Source organism: Pagrus pagrus, assembly GCF_965226575.1.
Source record: "Pagrus pagrus genome assembly, chromosome: 4".
NCBI classification, from domain to species: Eukaryota; Metazoa; Chordata; class Actinopteri; order Spariformes; family Sparidae; genus Pagrus; species Pagrus pagrus.
The window spans coordinates 14,226,856-14,243,974 of record NC_140188.1 but is presented as its reverse complement, the minus strand read 5'-3'; the positions used below and the strand labels follow the sequence as shown (position 1 = coordinate 14,243,974).

Below are 17,119 nucleotides of genomic sequence, written 5' to 3'. Positions count from 1 at the left end.
GTCTGAGCTTTCCAAGAACACATTCTTGAAATAAAATGTCCGTCCCTGTAATATTTAAAGTGACTTCGCTTCCAAAACAAATGTGCCTGAAAACTGAAAGTTCCTCGTTGTAACCTTAAGTGACTTATAACCGCCATGTGACCATTTTAAGCGGTCTTCTCATGTGCAGTCTCATGGAAATGATCCTTTTAACAAGAAGGACATGGGTTCAAGTTCACAGTTGCCTTTGATCACAATTATCAATGTCACTACAAAGCAAACCTGATTTTACTTGGAGGTGTTCAGCTGCTTTACTGTAGATGGTACATTTTGCCTTACAAGACAATATTTTCACATTTTCTGAAATACGCTTATTTTCTTTCTTGCTGGGAGTTGGATGAGAAAATTGATACCATTCTCAGTCGGTTAGCTTCGACCAGCACCTCTAAAGCTAATTAAATAAGACATTTGTATTGTTTGTGTAAGTGTAGAAACAGCACAGTGTGGTTTTATGGGGGGGGGGGGGGGGGGTGATGTGCTGAACTATTCACTTGCCAGTGGTAAGTAGGTTTTGTTGTCTTTGGACAGAGTCAGGCTAGCCGTTCTGTTCTGTGTGAGCTCTAGTTTTATCCTAACTGTACAAACATGAGAAAAAGAAAGTAAACAGGTTCATCTCCAAAAATGTTGAACTATTCTTTTAAAACCGAGTGGCTACAAATGTCTGTACGACACCTCATACCAAAATAAACCTGCATGAACTTCCTGTTAGCACTTACTGTAACTGTTGCATTGGGCCATTAGAAATGATGACCACGTGCTCAAACTGATGGTGTGGACTTGCCTGAACGAGTCCCGGCAGCAGGGTACGGTGGTACCATTTCACAGGAAATCATGTGTATCTCTAGATAAAAGGCCTTGGAAAGCGGCCCAGCGTGGAGTTTCCCAGTGGCTGTAAACGATGTGTATTCAGGTCAAGTCAACAGTGACGGGCGGCGCCTGAAACACCTGCTCCAACCAGCACACTACCAGCAGCAGCAGCGACAGCAGCTCACAAGGTTACCCGGAGCGCAGATGGACTACTAACAATGCTAAATATTGAAATGATTCATCTTCCACTATTGTTTGTCTACTTCTCGGTAAAAACTGGTTTTGTGGGTGTGAGAGTGAGCAAAGTGTGGTGACGATGACTGGAGCTGAAACAAAAAGTCCACTTGTCAACTGGTCAGTGAATCAGAGCGCATTTTGAGGAAGTCATCTTGAACTCCAGGAGGTTCTTCCACTGTTTTCTGATATTGTATATACTTTACAAATAATGAATTAATCGATTTAAAAAATAATTATTAACAGTGTTAGGATCTGAAATAATTGTTTTGATGTTATGACATCTATGTATTCTGTTGCAGAGATATCTACTGAAGTTAGCATGCTAACCAGCTAGCCCCAGCCCATGCCAGTCCAAAGCTGCCTGTGCTAGCGGTGTGAACACCAGAACACTCCCCTAGTGCTTCATGCCTCTAGTACGGACCACTAACTGCATGGCTGACTGAGCTTACTAGCTAACAGCAGCTACAATTAGCAGCAGTTACTCCAGTGATATGCTTTTAATTAACTTAACTTTGAGAAAACTTGCTCACAAATGTTAAAAGCAGGATGAGTAGAATTTGTCAGCTGCGGTTTGTAGACACAACATTCGTAGTTTCTTACGCTTCCTCTCGGATGCGTTCTTACGATGTGGCACCTGGTTGACATGTTTATACTGGGGGTGTCCCCAACACAGCAAAATAAGAAAAAACAGGAAGAAGGTAGGGATCGCTGACATACTTCAACTTCCAGTCCGTCATCAGTGATGATTAAGAGGGATTATTTTTGTATGGGCCTATACATGTTTTACAGGAAAATCCTACTCATTCAGCCTTTAAATTGGACTTTGACATTAAGGTCAACTTAAAGTGAATTTTCCAATCTGTCTCAATCTATGAAAATTTCACAAGTGGCTTTAAAAGTTTCCCAAGAAGCCTGTGGTCTTACAACAGACTCCGCAAAAAAACTGAAAGGAGAAATAGAGAATTTTCTCAGCCTGGATTACTGTAAGGTGTGACAGCCAAGTTTTTGAGAATAAAAAGGCTTTGTTGTTGCCCGTGTGAGGTTAAGACGCTGCGACTAAACGGGCCAGCAAGGTGTCCGATAACAAAAAACAAAGGATGCTTCTCATCTGAGTGTTTCTCTGTTACTTCGAGTTATTCGACGTTGTCTTGTGACAATGATGGCATTTAAAGCTCAGCTGTTAAAAGCATAAAACCATAGCCGGCTGTTGCCAAGATTCAGTGTTTTTGTAAGTGAGCAAGCAGGTTGGGAATGTGTGTAGGCAGGCAGCTGAAGATGGGTCACTCTCAAGTGTCCACTTCCCTTTTTGAGACTCTATTGTCTCTTTTGACATCTGACAAATCATCACAAAAGCAGTAGTTGGTTTCAGAGGAAGTAACGACATGACAGAAATATCACAGACTTACATTTTATTTTTAAAGTCGACACTAACGTGCTACAGAGAGGGGGCGGGGTTGGACTTGTGACAAGCTGCGAGTGGAAATTTGAATGCCTGGCACGAGAGGGAAACTGCAGAACAAAAGGAACTGACACAAACAGCTATGAATACGAGGACGACTGGTTTCTATTGCGTTTAAGGAGATTAAATATTAAACAAGCCAGCTGGTGTGACACACAAGAACAGTGGGAAGAACAGACCTGAAACTACTTGAGACTTTTTGTGTTTTAAAACTACATCCATTCACACGGGTGACAAGACGTCTAGCAGGAAGTCAGGTCCCCAAAATGAAGCTAAAGCAAACTAAACACTTCTTACATAAACATGACATGGCAGGTATTTCAGTCTTACCCCATCAATGATTAACTATAGACAGCAATTAATGAAAGGGTTTCTATTGTTCCCAAGTTAAATACGGTCAAGAGTTCACTTTTTAAGCTCCATGCTGACCTTTTTCTGACTTAAAGCCTGATGATTAATGCTAGCAGCATTTAATATTTAGGAATGATAGCCTGCTCCTGGTTGCTAAGGCCTCGACCAGCAAGGCATTTGGACAAAGACAGAGATGCAGACTTGTGACACCAAATGAGTCTACAAACACATTTCACAGTAAAGGACGGCTTTTGCTTCATAACATAATCATGTTTGGCTCGAACCCCCGAAGGGTTAAGTTCAACACTTTGGGAAATATGCTTATTCACTTTGTGCCAAGTATGCAAAATATGAAGCCGAAGCGCAAAATGTATAAAGGCATGGACGTACTTTCCAAGCTGTCGCCATCTTGGCAGTGCCAGACTGCGTCACCAAGAGCTGGAGCTGAAGCCTGCCAAATGAAACATAGTTGCTAGTCTTGCATAATGCTGTGTCAGCGCTGGAGGAAGGAGAACTAAAGTGACCCCCTCGCGGTTGTATGACTCTGCGCACCAGTCAAGTTGCTGTTCCTGAGCTGTGGCGTCGAATAATGGCCAGAACATTTTTTGCAGAGTATTGTGATGTCACAGCACATTTAACTTTTGACCTTTTGGATATCAAACATCATAACTTCATCTCTTTATCCTTTAAGACATTTGTGTAAAATTTCATCGTAACTATCAGAACAATTCTTGAGTTATAGCCATGTGTTTCGTCAAGTCAGTGACCTTGACCTCTGACCTTTGGCTACCACACTGTAATCTGATCATTGTTGAGTCACAGTGGACAATTTTTTTACCACATTTAAAGAAATACCCTTATTTGGTTCTTGACATATGAATGTCATGGTTTGAAGGATGGACGGAAAACCCGAAAACATAATGCCTCTGGCAACGGCTGTCGCCGGCGAGGAGGCATAAAAAATTCTGGCTGCTTTGTATTTCTAACCCTAACCAGTCACAACTGTCGAGAACCCAGGATGCAGCGAGGGTTTCCCTGAAAAACAGTATCAGGGGGAATTTGTATTGCATGTGGGAGGCAATGCCCTCGCATTAAAATGGCTAAATCCCCACAAAAAGAAAAACAGCTGCTCGCTTGTTTACATTTGTACCGTTGGCACCAGGTTAGCCTTAGAGTAACTTGCAATTTTTAGCATGTAGGTTGCTAGCTCAGGTGCTGTTGTTGTTTCCTGTAGCGGCTGGGATTTTGAAAACAGTAACACACAGAAGGCGCACAATGGCAGGATTATATCAACAGTCTACATCCGCTACCTTGTTGCTAACAGCTAGCTGATAATATAATTCAAACGAGTTACAGTCATGAACAGCGAAATTAGCTCTTGAGACTAACTCGTTTTTTTCTGTACCAGGCTGTAAATGTGTATTTCTGCTGTAAAGCTCCGGGGGGATTGACTCACTTTCGGAGCCAGCCTCAAGTGGCCATTTGAGGAACTACAGTTTTTGACATTGGTGCCAGAGGTTGCCACTTGAGCTGAAGCTAGCAGCTGGTTAGCTTGGCCAAACACAAAGACCGGAAACAGGAGACACAGCTAGCCCGTCTCTGTCAGAAGGTGATAAGCACATTTCCCAAAATGTTTCAATATTATTTAAAGTGGACAGAGATGGTGTGCAAGTGCTACAAGATCCCGACTGTCCCGTCCTCATAGATCCTCTTCCGTCTTCACCTGAACCATGTTGGAGAGGCTGTCCTGTGCCTCTGACTGCGGAGTCTGGTTCTCAGTGACGAGCATGTTGAACTGGTCTTCGTTGTATTGGGCAAAGTCCTGAGGGTACGAGCCAAAGTTCTGGTTATAGTTCATGTCCATGTTGGCAAACGTGGGGTTGGCATCGGGGCACTGCTCAAAGACGGAGAGCATGGACAAGGTGAAGCTCGGGTCGCCCAACATGTCAAAAAATGAAGGACTCTCTAGCAACTGACTAATGATGGCACTGTCGTTGCCGTTGTTTGAGTCCTGGTGCTCGTTGAAGCACATTTCCCCGAAAGCGGAGGTCACGGGCTGGGCAGCACAAAGCCTCTCGTCAGGAGACATGATCGGAGGCTGTGGGAAGTGGAAGGGCTGCTCTGCTGCAGGTGCACTTTCTGCTGCTGGAGAAGAAACAGATTGTGTTTCAGAAACAATAAATACCTGTTAGAAATATGATGACACGTCAGTTAGAGGGAGAACTTTATACTTGGATCATGACATGTGATTCTTGCTGTAATATATTATTATCATACTGAATAAACTCCAGCTTACAGAACAGAATTTTAAATATTAGTAGTGATACCTGTGATTTTACAGATGAGCAGTATGACCAAACACCAAAGGCAACTTACTTCATTGAATCAGTTTACCTCCTAAATGCCTCTACATATCAGAAAACGAAAGAAAATGATGAGAGGGAATGGCAACGTGGGAGACTCACCTGTAGCACAAGGTTTATCTCTGAAACTGATGTCTGGTTTTATCTTCCGTTTCCGCTTCACCTCATACGGATCTGACATGAGGACAGAAATACTTAAATTAATCTCCTGGTATTGTTTCTGGCTTTAAAATGATCTGCTAGTAAAGGTAAATTATAACCATTTCATGTGCCATCAGTAACCTGACAGATAATTCTGTTCTGTTCAGTCCTGACTCACCTGGGTTGTGTGGCAGGTACGTGAAGACAATAGGCTCGCTCTCCATCTGGTCCGAGAGGCGGCGCAGGGCGACGCTGACCTCCACCTCGTCTGTGATGTCCTGGTCCTGGTAGGGTGGAGTCTTAAACACGATGGCGATCTGCCGGTGAACGTCCGTCTGGGCAAACTCACCGCTCGCCTTCCACGACCCTCGCCTGAAGATGATCTCTATGTCATCTGTGGATCAGGGACAACACACAGAGCCACGTTAAACAGGTAAAGGACCGGAGAATATAGGTGTATTTTTCTGATTTAAATTTAAACAAGTCCGAGTTGTTGCCAGTGTGCCTATTACTTAGATTTTCTATTGTCCTGACTGTACTAAGTGTTGTATACGACAGTGAGATAACATTTGAAGATGTGAGGTGGTGTACAAATCATGTTTATAATACTTAATATTCATTTATAATGTTAATGTTACCTTTCATGACAAAAACGCAGCAGTAAACACCTGTTTGCAGGGTTCCTAGGAGTCGTGAACGTTTGGAAAAGGCTTCATTTTCAGGCACATACTCGAAAATCTTTTCATCTTTGAAATTAATCCAAATGGATCAAACCATCCAAAGTGAATATGAACAGCTGTATACGTAATATACGTTGATTGCTGTGGGTATAAAGGAACTCTGTAAACTTTGAAATAAATAAAACATAAAATAGTACCGATGCAACATGCAACATTTAAGGCTTCAAGAGTCTGCAAACGTTTGGTTAAGGCACCTTAAAGGAGCTTGAAAAGTGCTTACTCTTAAAATGCTGTACAAACCCTGTGTTGATAGATCGATACACCGATACTTTATTGTCATTGCTTATTAAAATACAACACAACTTTGTTTGGCCGCATCAAATATAAATATATGTACAAAAAGTGCTGAAAACGTCAAAAGTTATGTTTGGTGAAGCTCATTTTAACTGTGACTGTTACTGCTGGAAACCACAAACCGCAATGGCATCTAATCCAGTTAAATACTAGCTCTGCTATATGACTAACACCATTTCTTAAAAGAGTTTCCAGGGCAGCATAGAGGACAACGATTTGCTGCCTGAACTTCTGGTTTATCAGCGTCAAAAACTGCTAAATGGCACAATGTAGCGAGGGAAAATGTGTCAAAAAATGAAGACACAGGAAAACGCCACGTTAAAAGAGAAACAGTGGTCAAAAGCACATCCTCTTTGAGACGAATCAAATGTCAACAAAACAAAGTGAGAGAAGTATGCCTCACTTCGACTCAACAGTGTGTTGTTTTATTAGCCGTTAACTAAAGTTACACATCATCATCGCACTCTAAACGTCTGCCGTTTGGTGTGGTATGTATCTGACTCAGCAGACCATGTTTATACACTTAACTCCTGCAGTGAGGACTGAGTTTCTCTGCTGTGTGAGCCTAATTTTGTCAGCTCTCCGTAGTATTTTTAACAAGTGCAATAAAATTAACACAAACAAAACCCTCCTCTTACCTTTCTGCACTTTGTCACACAGCATGTAGATCTCCGTTTTGCCTTGGCAGGAACCTCTGTACAGGTTCAAACAGCTGATCTTCAGCTGCGATGTCGTCGTGGCCTCTGTCAACAAAACAAAACGTGAAAAACAACGTGTGAGAATCAAGAAATGCATTAACATACGTCTTAATGGAGTTTTACGGTGGTGTGTCTTACTCTTGTCGTAGATGGGGTTGGACACGACCGGGCTGAGACAGTCTTTTCCGCTGTCATCCCACTCGAGCTCACACTGAAAACACAGACGCACTGCGTTCATGTCCATGTCTTCGATGCCCTTTGAGTCACCAGCTGAGGGACGAAGACACAAAAAAATCAATCATGAGGTCTGTTTTTTGAGTCACAATGAAACAGTTCAACATCCTTTAAATGTATAGATGTATAGAGAGATGACAATAATAACTGCGTGTTAGGATCCTTCTTACTTTTAAAGGGGTCGATATTTTGGCTTCTTCTCTTCTTCAGTGAAACGTCCAGCTCTTTCCTCCTCACACACTGAATACCAAGGTTAACAAAGCTGCCGGTCCAGAGGGGAAGGAGAAAAACACATTTTTGTCAGGACATTTTGTATGTTTAGTGTTGCGAAAAGGTTAGTGGAAGAAAGAAAGTATTTAATATAGACAGGTGAGAGATGAGAGGTGCACCTGTGACGTCGGTTGCTGTGTGGGTTGAGCGTCACCACGCAGATCCCAGAACCATTCGGGCAGTCTTTACCCACAAGGCAGTGGGGGTGAGGCCTGTGTGGGAGGTCTTTGGTCACCAAGGAAACGGTGACTGTTACCCTCTTTATGTGATCAATGGGACCTTGAATCTGAAGGAGAGAACAGGAAAGGAAGATGAAAGGAAGAAAAACAGTACACACACACACACACACAAAGGCTGTGTCTCAATTCAGGGGCTGCATCCTTCGAAGGCCGCGTCCACCGTTGATAAATGGGACGGTCTAGCCTTCGGAGCATTTCCTGGTTGCGTCACCAGATGTTACCGCCCCTTACGCTTACGTCACGATTTCTGCCGCCCAGGCCCGCGAAAGTGACGATCTACACCACTTGATGTTGCCATTTTCCTTCTTTCTTTCGTCTGTTTCGGGCGCGTAAAGGATCTTGGGATATGGGAGGCCGCGAAGGATAGTAGCGGTGCGTCCTCCAAAAAGAGGGAAAAGAAGGAGGAGCATTTGGAGGAGCCTTCGAATTGGGACAGCCTTCGCGCGGCGTTGTGACGTAATTGGCCCTCAAATGCGCCCTTCGAAGGCTGCAGGCCCTGAATTTGGACACAGCTTAAGTGTTTTATTGTTCTTCAGGAAGTGTTGCAACATGGTGATGTCATCATCTCTAACACTCAGAGAAAAGGATGGGAGCCGTCAAACTCAGAAGCATTTTTATAAACTAAATATTAAAATATAATTCAGAGTAGCTGCCAAATCAAGCCTTCTTTGTGTTCTTCGTGCTGTATTTGTGCATAAATAACTTTGTAAATAATAAGTATTAAATGTTCCCACTCCTCTGTGACAACATCCTCCTTTTCTTCTTTGTGTATTATCAATGACTCTTGCGGGAATCTCAATCTCCACTGTTTCCAATGGATGCTAATTATTTCCTTGGAATTATTTCTTTCTTTCTTCATTTTATGCTCATTCTCAGGTTCATTGTTTTATTTTGGATTACTACTAGAATAGGTTTACATACTTTAATGCTCAAAAACACATCAGTTTTCTCAGCTCCTGTCTCTTTAAGGCCCCCCCCCTTGAATACCCAGTCTGCTCTGATTGGTCAGCTCACACACACCTGAGACAGCACCGCTAACAACAACAGAGCAGCTGTGCTAAATCAATTCTTACGTTTCAAATTAGCCGCTAGGCATACATTATGCAAATGGGTGACATAGTGACATAGTGTGATGTCACAAAGTCACAGAATTAAAGCCGGGACTACTGATGAGGCATTTAAGGAGCAGAGTTTTCTGTGGGAGAGAGGAGTGGACTTTGACCTTTTTAACTTTCAAGATCTTTTACTACTAGTGTCTGAGGTACTAATTTATCAAGAAAAATGACAAATGAAGAAAAAGCCGACATGCTAAAAATCAAATCAGCCATATTGAGTTAAATGTTAAGCACTGATTTTTCACTTCAAATCCTCACCGACCTCAAGTGCTGTCCTCATAATGCGATTGTGTTCGTATGAGGTGAAGATAAGTGTGTAGGAGTGTTTGTTAGTATGCAGGCTGGGGGATAAACCGCTCCTCTTCACCACATTTGGGTTGGGATTTGTGGGGACTTTCTAATTGACACTAACAACCCACATCCTCCCAGCTCCACCCGTCTGCACTGGTCGACATCGGGGGTTCAAGTGTGCACACAAAACAAAGTCAACTCAGGTTCCAACTGCCTCTGAGCGAGTAAACCCCCTTTAATGTCCAAAAGAGAAACCAAATTCAACTGTAATGCACTTACCTCTATCGCAGGCTGCGTCTTGGTGGTTTCAGTGCTGGACGCCCCCAGGATGCTGCCGGCTGAGCGTCCTTCACATTCATAGCGAAACCTCATGCCTCTCTCCTTGGGCTCCTCCACCACCACCAGTTTGGGCTTCTGCAGAATCCGCTCCAGCATATCTGTGTCGCCCACCCGGTTCTGGGAGGAAACGCCGCCAGTGCTCTTAGAGGCCAGCAAACACGAAGAGCCTCGACCGCGGCGAGAGGAACCGGCTGGAGAGGACGCTCCCCGCGAAGGATGAGCCATCTCTCTGGAAGAGCACGACTGAGGCAGGGACTGAGGGAAGGGGCAGGTTTGCTGTGGTGGAAATAAAAACAACACATCCTTATTAATAACATTGTTTAACTTTTATTAAACCACTTTACTCATGCTGAGGTTGGAACCCTCTTTTGTAACCGATGTTGTAGCTGACGTTAGTCACACTTTGTTTGGCGAGTTTAAGTTGCTTCCATCTGGTCGCAGATACCGGACCAACAGATTTAATTATATACCATGATGTCATTCTCTGTTTTGTGTTTTCTGTGTGTGTTAATTGTTTGTGTGATTATTGTATTACTGCTGGATTTGCAACAAACTGCCTCTCAGGGATAACAAAAATTACCTTGACCCAGATCTCATCAGATGACCCCTCAGATCGATCTTGTGACCATCTGAAGGGGCCTGACCCTCATGCTGGGAACCACTGGACTAAAACTACCAAACTGTTAATGAAGTCAATAAAACTAGCTCAGTGTTTTCCTGCTAAAAGTACTCACACATGAATACATAATTTAATAATGCAACATATAACAATATATCAGTCACAGGGGCCAGTACGTGGTAATACATATACTACTACTACTTATCTGTACTTTTACTTAATTAATACTTTGAATGCAGGACTTGAAGAGCATTTTTGCTTCTTTTTTTAAATGGTATTTTTACCTAAATAAAAGATCTGAGTAGTACTAAATATATAATACGGGCTTCCCTGAGCCATTAGAAAACAACATCAACTTACTGCAATAATAACAGTGGTGGAATGTAACTAAGTACATTTACTCAAGTACGGTACTTGAGTACAATTTTGACGTACTTGTGCCTTACTTGAGTATTTACGCTTTATACTACTTTATACTTCCACTCCACTATATTTTAGAGGCAAATATTCAACTTTTTATTTGAAAACTGTAGTTACTTACTTGTAGACATTACATTTTTGACATGCATTTTTAAATGAACGTATTCTATCAGCAGATTAAAAAAAACAAAACATGGTAAACACAATAATCGGTCGTACCAGACAAATTGGACGAATGTAGATATGTATTATTTTACTTTTCCTTTCGATACTTAAGTACACTTAACATCAGACACTTCAATTCTTTTACTCAAGTACTATTTGTGTGGATAATATATATATATATTAACAAGATATCTTTACTTTTACTCAAGTATGACTTTTGGTTACTTTATACAACACTGAAAAAAAAAAACAATAAACAATCACAGGCATGTTTTTAAAGTAGAAAACAGAGAACCAGATGTCTGTCATCCATTATCAGATGAAGGTGAAGCTACAGTGAAACCAAGCAGCAGAACTGAGTCACTGCACGATTCTCCTTCATACATGTGCTTTCTATCAGTGCAGGGTTAAACGTGCTCGTCTGTCTACTTCTCCTCCTGCAGTTTAATGACTTATTTTTGCGTTGCACCACAGACCACCGTCTCTTTCCGTCCCCACTCAAACCTCTTGTTGTTGAATATACTCTGTTTCACGCTGCTGCTTTCTCTTTCTCTATCTGTAACTCTCCCTGCCACTTAAGGCCTCCAATTGGCTTCCATGTGATGTAAGACAAAGCATCACGAAAAAAAGTAATCACACTGAAGTCTATCCGAAGCATCGGTTGAACGAGATATGAATTATCAAACCTGCAGGGAACAAAGAAGTAATGACCTCTTTGTCGCCTGTGCGGCCGTTTAATCGGGCTGAGAGCTTATCAAACCGTTGCTGCAGAGATGAGGGTGATGCCTCTACATGAGATCATGTTTCATAATATCCTGTCGAGCCAAAAATGTCTGAGCATCTGCGAGTGTGTAGGCCTGGGCATACCTCTGAAGAGTCTTAAAGCTCCAGAGCTAAACAAAAGCCTGGCAGAGTGAGCCAGCGAACAGGAAACAGGAAGTCAGCTCAGCCTGACGTGGATCCACCAATTGGAGAAGAGGCGCGGGGCGAAGAATGCAACCTTTAACCCTGCCGGAGGGTTTGGCTTGTAAACAGAAAGGACGGCAAACTGAAAGTAGGAGTCAGATTACAGTGCTTCTGCTCCTCCTCTCCCTGTGGAAAGCATGCCGAGGAGGTGTGTCAGCCTCTTATGTTGGCCACAAAGACTTTTTAAAATCTGTTTACACACAAAAACCCCAAAGTTTAGCAATCTCACATGCACATCACTCGCTACTAACAAGCTTTAGCTGTTCTCCTCTGCCTTGGTTACCTGTCTGTGCAGGCTGCGGCATCACTACAGTCTGGTCAGATTACACCACCTCTGATCTCCCTGCTGTCTGTAAACCACGTGCTTTATGGTAAGAGCCCAACCATCCTGGCTGCCTGACTGCTGCTCTGTGTCACAACAAAACCTGACCATCTGCAGGCTACACATGAACAAACCCTCTTCTCTTAAACTGCACAGTCTCCTCTTTATACAAGCTAACAGAGGAGAAGCCTGGCTGAAGCTTCCTCTGTTGTTGAGTTTCATATTAACAAGTTTTATTTAACAACGTGAAGTTAACTGAGTCACACTTATGGAATGGTATGACATTGTCATTATCAGCTTAAAGCAGCGTAAACAGAAGGTATTTTTAGATTGAACTAAAGCTTAATAATAACACAGCAAATACATGGTATGATAAGCGTCAACTGTCACACCACAGTATGCCGTTAAACAGGTTTATCGCTGCAACATGGATCAACGATTGTGTACAAAATATATGCATACCAGGACTGTGACGAATGATTATTTTCAACATGAGTTAATGTGCCAAGTGTTGTTTGGATTATTGAACTGAAATATTCCCAGACGCCAAGGTCACATCTTCAAACTCTCCGACTGAAGGTTTCGTCCGAAAACCTAAAACTATTCTCTTAGTGATGATACAGACCCGAGGAAAGCGGCAACCCCCTTACATTTAAGAGACTAAAACCAGATATTTTGACATTTTTGTTTGATAAATGAAACTAAACAATTAAATAATTATCAAAATACTTGTCTTTGAATTTTCTAACAATTGACTTATTGATTAATGGTCATTTGTTTTTGCATTAATGTAGTCTACCTAAGATAAAGACAAGCCATAAAAGAGCTACACCCACAAGCTGTATCACCACGCAGAAGGAAGCATGCATAGTCGTAGACGAGAGGATTGCTAATTAGACTAACTAAGCTAGCTAACATGACAGCTCAGCCGAGGAGGATGCCATTTATGTTTACTTTCACGAGCATGAGCCTCTTATCTGACTGTGAAGTTTGGTAGAAAACAAACTGTTTCCTCATGAAACTGCTGACAACAAGTTCTGTGGATTATCTTGAGTAACAGGGTCGTTGTTTCTGAAAAGAGACATTGCTGTTTTTTTGGCACCACAAGAGTGCCATCTAGTTCCATCATATTCGAGAGAAGGCGGACATCTTTGTGGCCGATATCTCTAAAACTCAGCAACTCACACCAAAACAATCTAGATGGATAAAAAGCACTTAAGAGGGAGAATATGTATTTTTGATTTTGGGGTGAACTGTCCCTTTAAATCTTCAAAATGATGATTTATCACGCATAATTATACTTCCTCTGTGTTTGTCGAGGCCTGCTTCTGCACCAGTCGCCCAAAACTTGTCCCCCCTCTCCCTCTACCCACACCTGAAGCAAACACCCTCCCGTTGCCTGGGTGTTGCCAACTCTCATTCCAGGAAGCGTAGGAAACCGCTCAGACACCAGATAAACCAAAACAACACAGATGACTACACTGGCACGAATACATCACACTGCGAAGAGCACACCCAGTCATCTTTTACTGATCCTACTCACCTGACATGCGGTGCCTCTCGCCACCAGCACAGGCTGAGAGGACGGCGAGGAGCTCTGTCTGAGCCTCCTGTGGTTCTCGGTTTGTGACGTGCAGAGGAGGTCGTCAGGAGGCCGAGGAGGTCCAGGGAGGGAGGGCACCAGGCGCTCGCTGTCCTCTATGATGATTTCTTCAATGAGGTCTATAATAAATATTGATGATGATGAACAAAACTGACTTTGGATGACACGGGTCATTACTTTTTATATCAGAACCCTGAAAGTACATTATCGCGTTTATACCAAATACCAATCAGCCTGTGGTCGAGGTGTGTGTGACACTTGCCGACCAAACAGAAACTAGTGTTTCCTGCAGCCACGGTGCAATAACATCAACAAAACAGCGGTAAAGCACGTAAACAAAATGTACCGGAAACAATACTGACAACTGAATAATGAGAAAATGTTAAAACAAATCACTGGTTCCAGCCTCTCAGACGTTAATATTTGCAGGTTTTCTTGTACGATAGAAAAATAAGTTTTGAGCTGCAATCGCAATAAAGACAAGGAATATTTTTCTGTACATAAACAAGTAAGCAAGATAATAATAGCTTGATTAACAAATAATAAAATTCAGTTGAAGCATTAATGCAATAAAAATACGTAAAATTAAAACACATAATCAAGACTGCAACTAACAATTAGCTTGTCAATTAGTTCATTAGGTGAAAAATGTCGATCATTGATTCCCAAAGTCCGAGATGACGTCCTCAAATGTCTTATATTCAGTTTATGGTCATGGAGGAGTAAAGAAACCAGAAAATATTCACATTTCAGAAGCTGGAATCAGAAAATCTTGTCTGTTTTTCCTAAAACTGTTCTCAAACCAATTAATGGACAATAAAAATATTTGGCAATTCATTCAGTAGTTGACAGCTAATTGATTAATTGTTGCAGTGCTTCAGAGAAAGCTCAATGATGCTTTTGAGTCTCATGAAATGTTTCATCTCGCACCTCAGGGCCACAGTACTAACCAGAGGCAATGACACTGTTGATAACTGACTAATGATATTAGCTTTGATAAAGTAATTGTTAGATTGTTATTGGGACCTTGTTTCAGAAAAACTTTATATGGTAGTGAACGGAGAAAGACAAATTATGTTTTTGATCCCGTTTGAATAATTTTCCAAGTCAAGAGAGTTGCAGTTTGTCACAGCCAACAGTCGTGTTAGTGACGTCATCTTGTTGAACGCTCACCAAAACTGGTAATATAAACATTGTAGAGCTGCTCCTGCAGATCAGCAGCTCACAGAACTGACGAACTCATCTTTCACATAACTGCAGTTGTCAATATGACCAGATTTATCGTGATTGTCATCTTTTTTAGCACCTTTTCTGTCTGTCGAGTTGGCGGCCATGTTGGTGTTTGTGACTTGTGTTGAGGCAGACGATGTAGTTCACACAAAACTAGATGCTACTTTACTTTAATTACTACAAACCAAAACTTTATTGACTTGAAAAATCATCTTTTAAATGGACAAACATCATATGTGTAAAAAAGTATTTGTCTCTCTCCATTCACTGCCATACAGTACAGATTTTATTCTGATTATAGGGTCCAACTTCGGCTCTCAATTGCAAAAATGTGTATATCACCTGATTTGTCAATATCGAAAACTTTTATGCTTTATTAACGTTTATAAACATCAGCTGCAACTTCACACTGACCATCCAGCTCATGTTTTGACATTACCAGCTCAGTATTTATTAAGTTATATAAACATCAGCTGAAACTTTACAATAAGAAAAAAGTGTTTATAAAGCATTTCAATAGTTTACATAATCAACTATAAATGTGCCTTTTTGTAATGACGTTATTATAAAGCGGTTATGGGGTGTTTGGTTGTGCACCTCAGGGCCACCGTACAAACCAGAGGCAACGTGACAAACATCACAACACCAGATGAGGAAGGAGAAACACTAATGATGGTTGACTTCTGCATTAAGTCACACTTTGCATAAACGCCGCTCACACAGAGAGAGAGACACACAAACACACACTTGAACAAAAAAGTAAAAACAAATAGTACTCACCTATCAAGTCTGTGGGCCGCTCTGCAGGACAGACAGAGACAGAGAGTCAGTGGAGACAATAAAGACACAGTGACAGATAAAGCTGCACACGGCGGAGCAGCAGAGCCGGGCAGCGGTGCTCAGATCCCGGGGATGGGTGTTGGCTCCTCGGCTCTGACAAATCACATGCCTGGAGATGATGTCATCTCTCTCTCTCTCACACACACACGCACTCATACACACTCACACATATATTAGGATTAACTCTTAAACACTTACCAGAGGTACCGTTGAAGGCGTCCATGTCTTTCATCGCATGTGAGGAGTCTTTACAAAGCATCAACTCCGCCGTCGTGTCCTTGACTTCTTTCCAAACTGGATTATTTCCGGTGTCTGTCTCGTTTCCTGGGTCGGAACTCGTCTCTCGCTTTTTCTTTTTTTTTTTTCTTAAACCAGCTCTGTGGAGACTCGTCAGGCTGTAAACCAGCTCCGAGTGTTTGTGCCGACCAGAGAAAAGGTGTCAAACCGACATGAAGCCATGTGTCGACTGATGTCTGGAGCGAAGTTTTGCCTCTTTAGTGTTTCCGCAGCAGCAGCCTCGCTCTGATTGGCTGGTTCAGGCTGTGGAAATCCCCTCTTATCATCACGTCACCTCCCAGATGGGAAAACCCCCTGCAGGTACCGAGGTGCTGCTGCTGCAGCCTTAATGGCTCAGTGTGATGTGTCTCTCATTTGAATATCCATCATCTCGAGCTCAAAACAGAGTCGTGACCCAAAAAGGAGAACTTTATTTTTCCATTAAGTAATTTTTGTTATTTTGGTTTTCACCCTGCTTCATTGAATATGCAAATACACTGTTCTGCAACTATTTGAATGAGCCTCCATCCCATCACACAGGATAACATGACCTGAAATCCAGCCTAGTCAAAGCCAGCTTCAATGGAAACTCTTTTCTGCCTCTTCAAGTGAAAATAAGAGGAAAACTAAGCTTGACGACAGCGTTAAGAAGTGCAAACTATGAGATTAAAAGTCATAATTGAGATCAAATTTCAAAGTAAATTCATGAAATAAAAAAAAAATCTGAGAAATAAATCATGAGATTTATAAAAAGCCAAGATTATGACGTAACAAGACAAAACGTCAAAATTTGGATTTAAAAATAAAAACAAAGCAGAATCATGACATAAAATGATATAATTATGACAAAACGTCTAAATTGTAGATACAAAGTCAAACTTATGATTAAAATAAGCATAATGATGAAATAAAGTCATAATTATGAGATAAAAACTTGAAATGAGATTTTAAAGTCATGATTATGACATAAATCAACACAAAATGATGATTAAAAAGTCAGAATCATGAGATAAGAAGTCAACATTTATCTCATAAATACTGACTTACCATGGAAACATTAT

At 41.7% G+C, this 17,119-nt stretch overlaps 1 protein-coding gene across 2 annotated transcripts; it reads right to left on the bottom strand.

The window, feature by feature from the left end:
* Positions 1-2,471: 2,471 nt before the first annotated feature.
* On the bottom strand, positions 2,472-16,845 carry relb (v-rel avian reticuloendotheliosis viral oncogene homolog B). Of its 2 annotated transcripts, none has more exons than XM_084351513.1 (11): positions 15,981-16,845; positions 15,723-15,743; positions 13,653-13,831; positions 9,558-9,893; positions 7,753-7,919; positions 7,534-7,625; positions 7,268-7,399; positions 7,070-7,174; positions 5,576-5,791; positions 5,359-5,430; positions 2,472-5,035 (listed from the first exon to the last, which is right to left on the bottom strand). In XM_084351513.1, exons 1-11 carry the CDS (start codon positions 16,039-16,041, stop codon positions 4,593-4,595), a joined length of 1,824 nt encoding a protein of 607 aa, XP_084207639.1. In that variant the 5' UTR covers positions 16,042-16,845; the 3' UTR covers positions 2,472-4,592. The 2 variants fall into 2 exon arrangements, with proteins under 2 accessions (XP_084207639.1, XP_084207638.1); XM_084351512.1 differs by having other exon boundaries at positions 2,472-5,038; positions 15,981-16,844.
* Between the last annotated feature and the right edge of the window lie 274 nt (positions 16,846-17,119).

Coding starts and splice junctions, on each gene's coding strand:
- relb (XM_084351512.1), bottom strand. CDS start 16,041: ATGCTTTGTAAAGACTCCTCACATGCGATGAAAGACATGGACGCCTTC. Junction 13,832..15,722: donor GCGGCCCACAGACTTGATAG/GTGAGTACTATT, acceptor TATTTATTATAG/ACCTCATTGAAGAAATCATC. Junction 7,920..9,557: donor AGACGCAGCCTGCGATAGAG/GTAAGTGCATTA, acceptor TCTCTCCTTCAG/ATTCAAGGTCCCATTGATCA.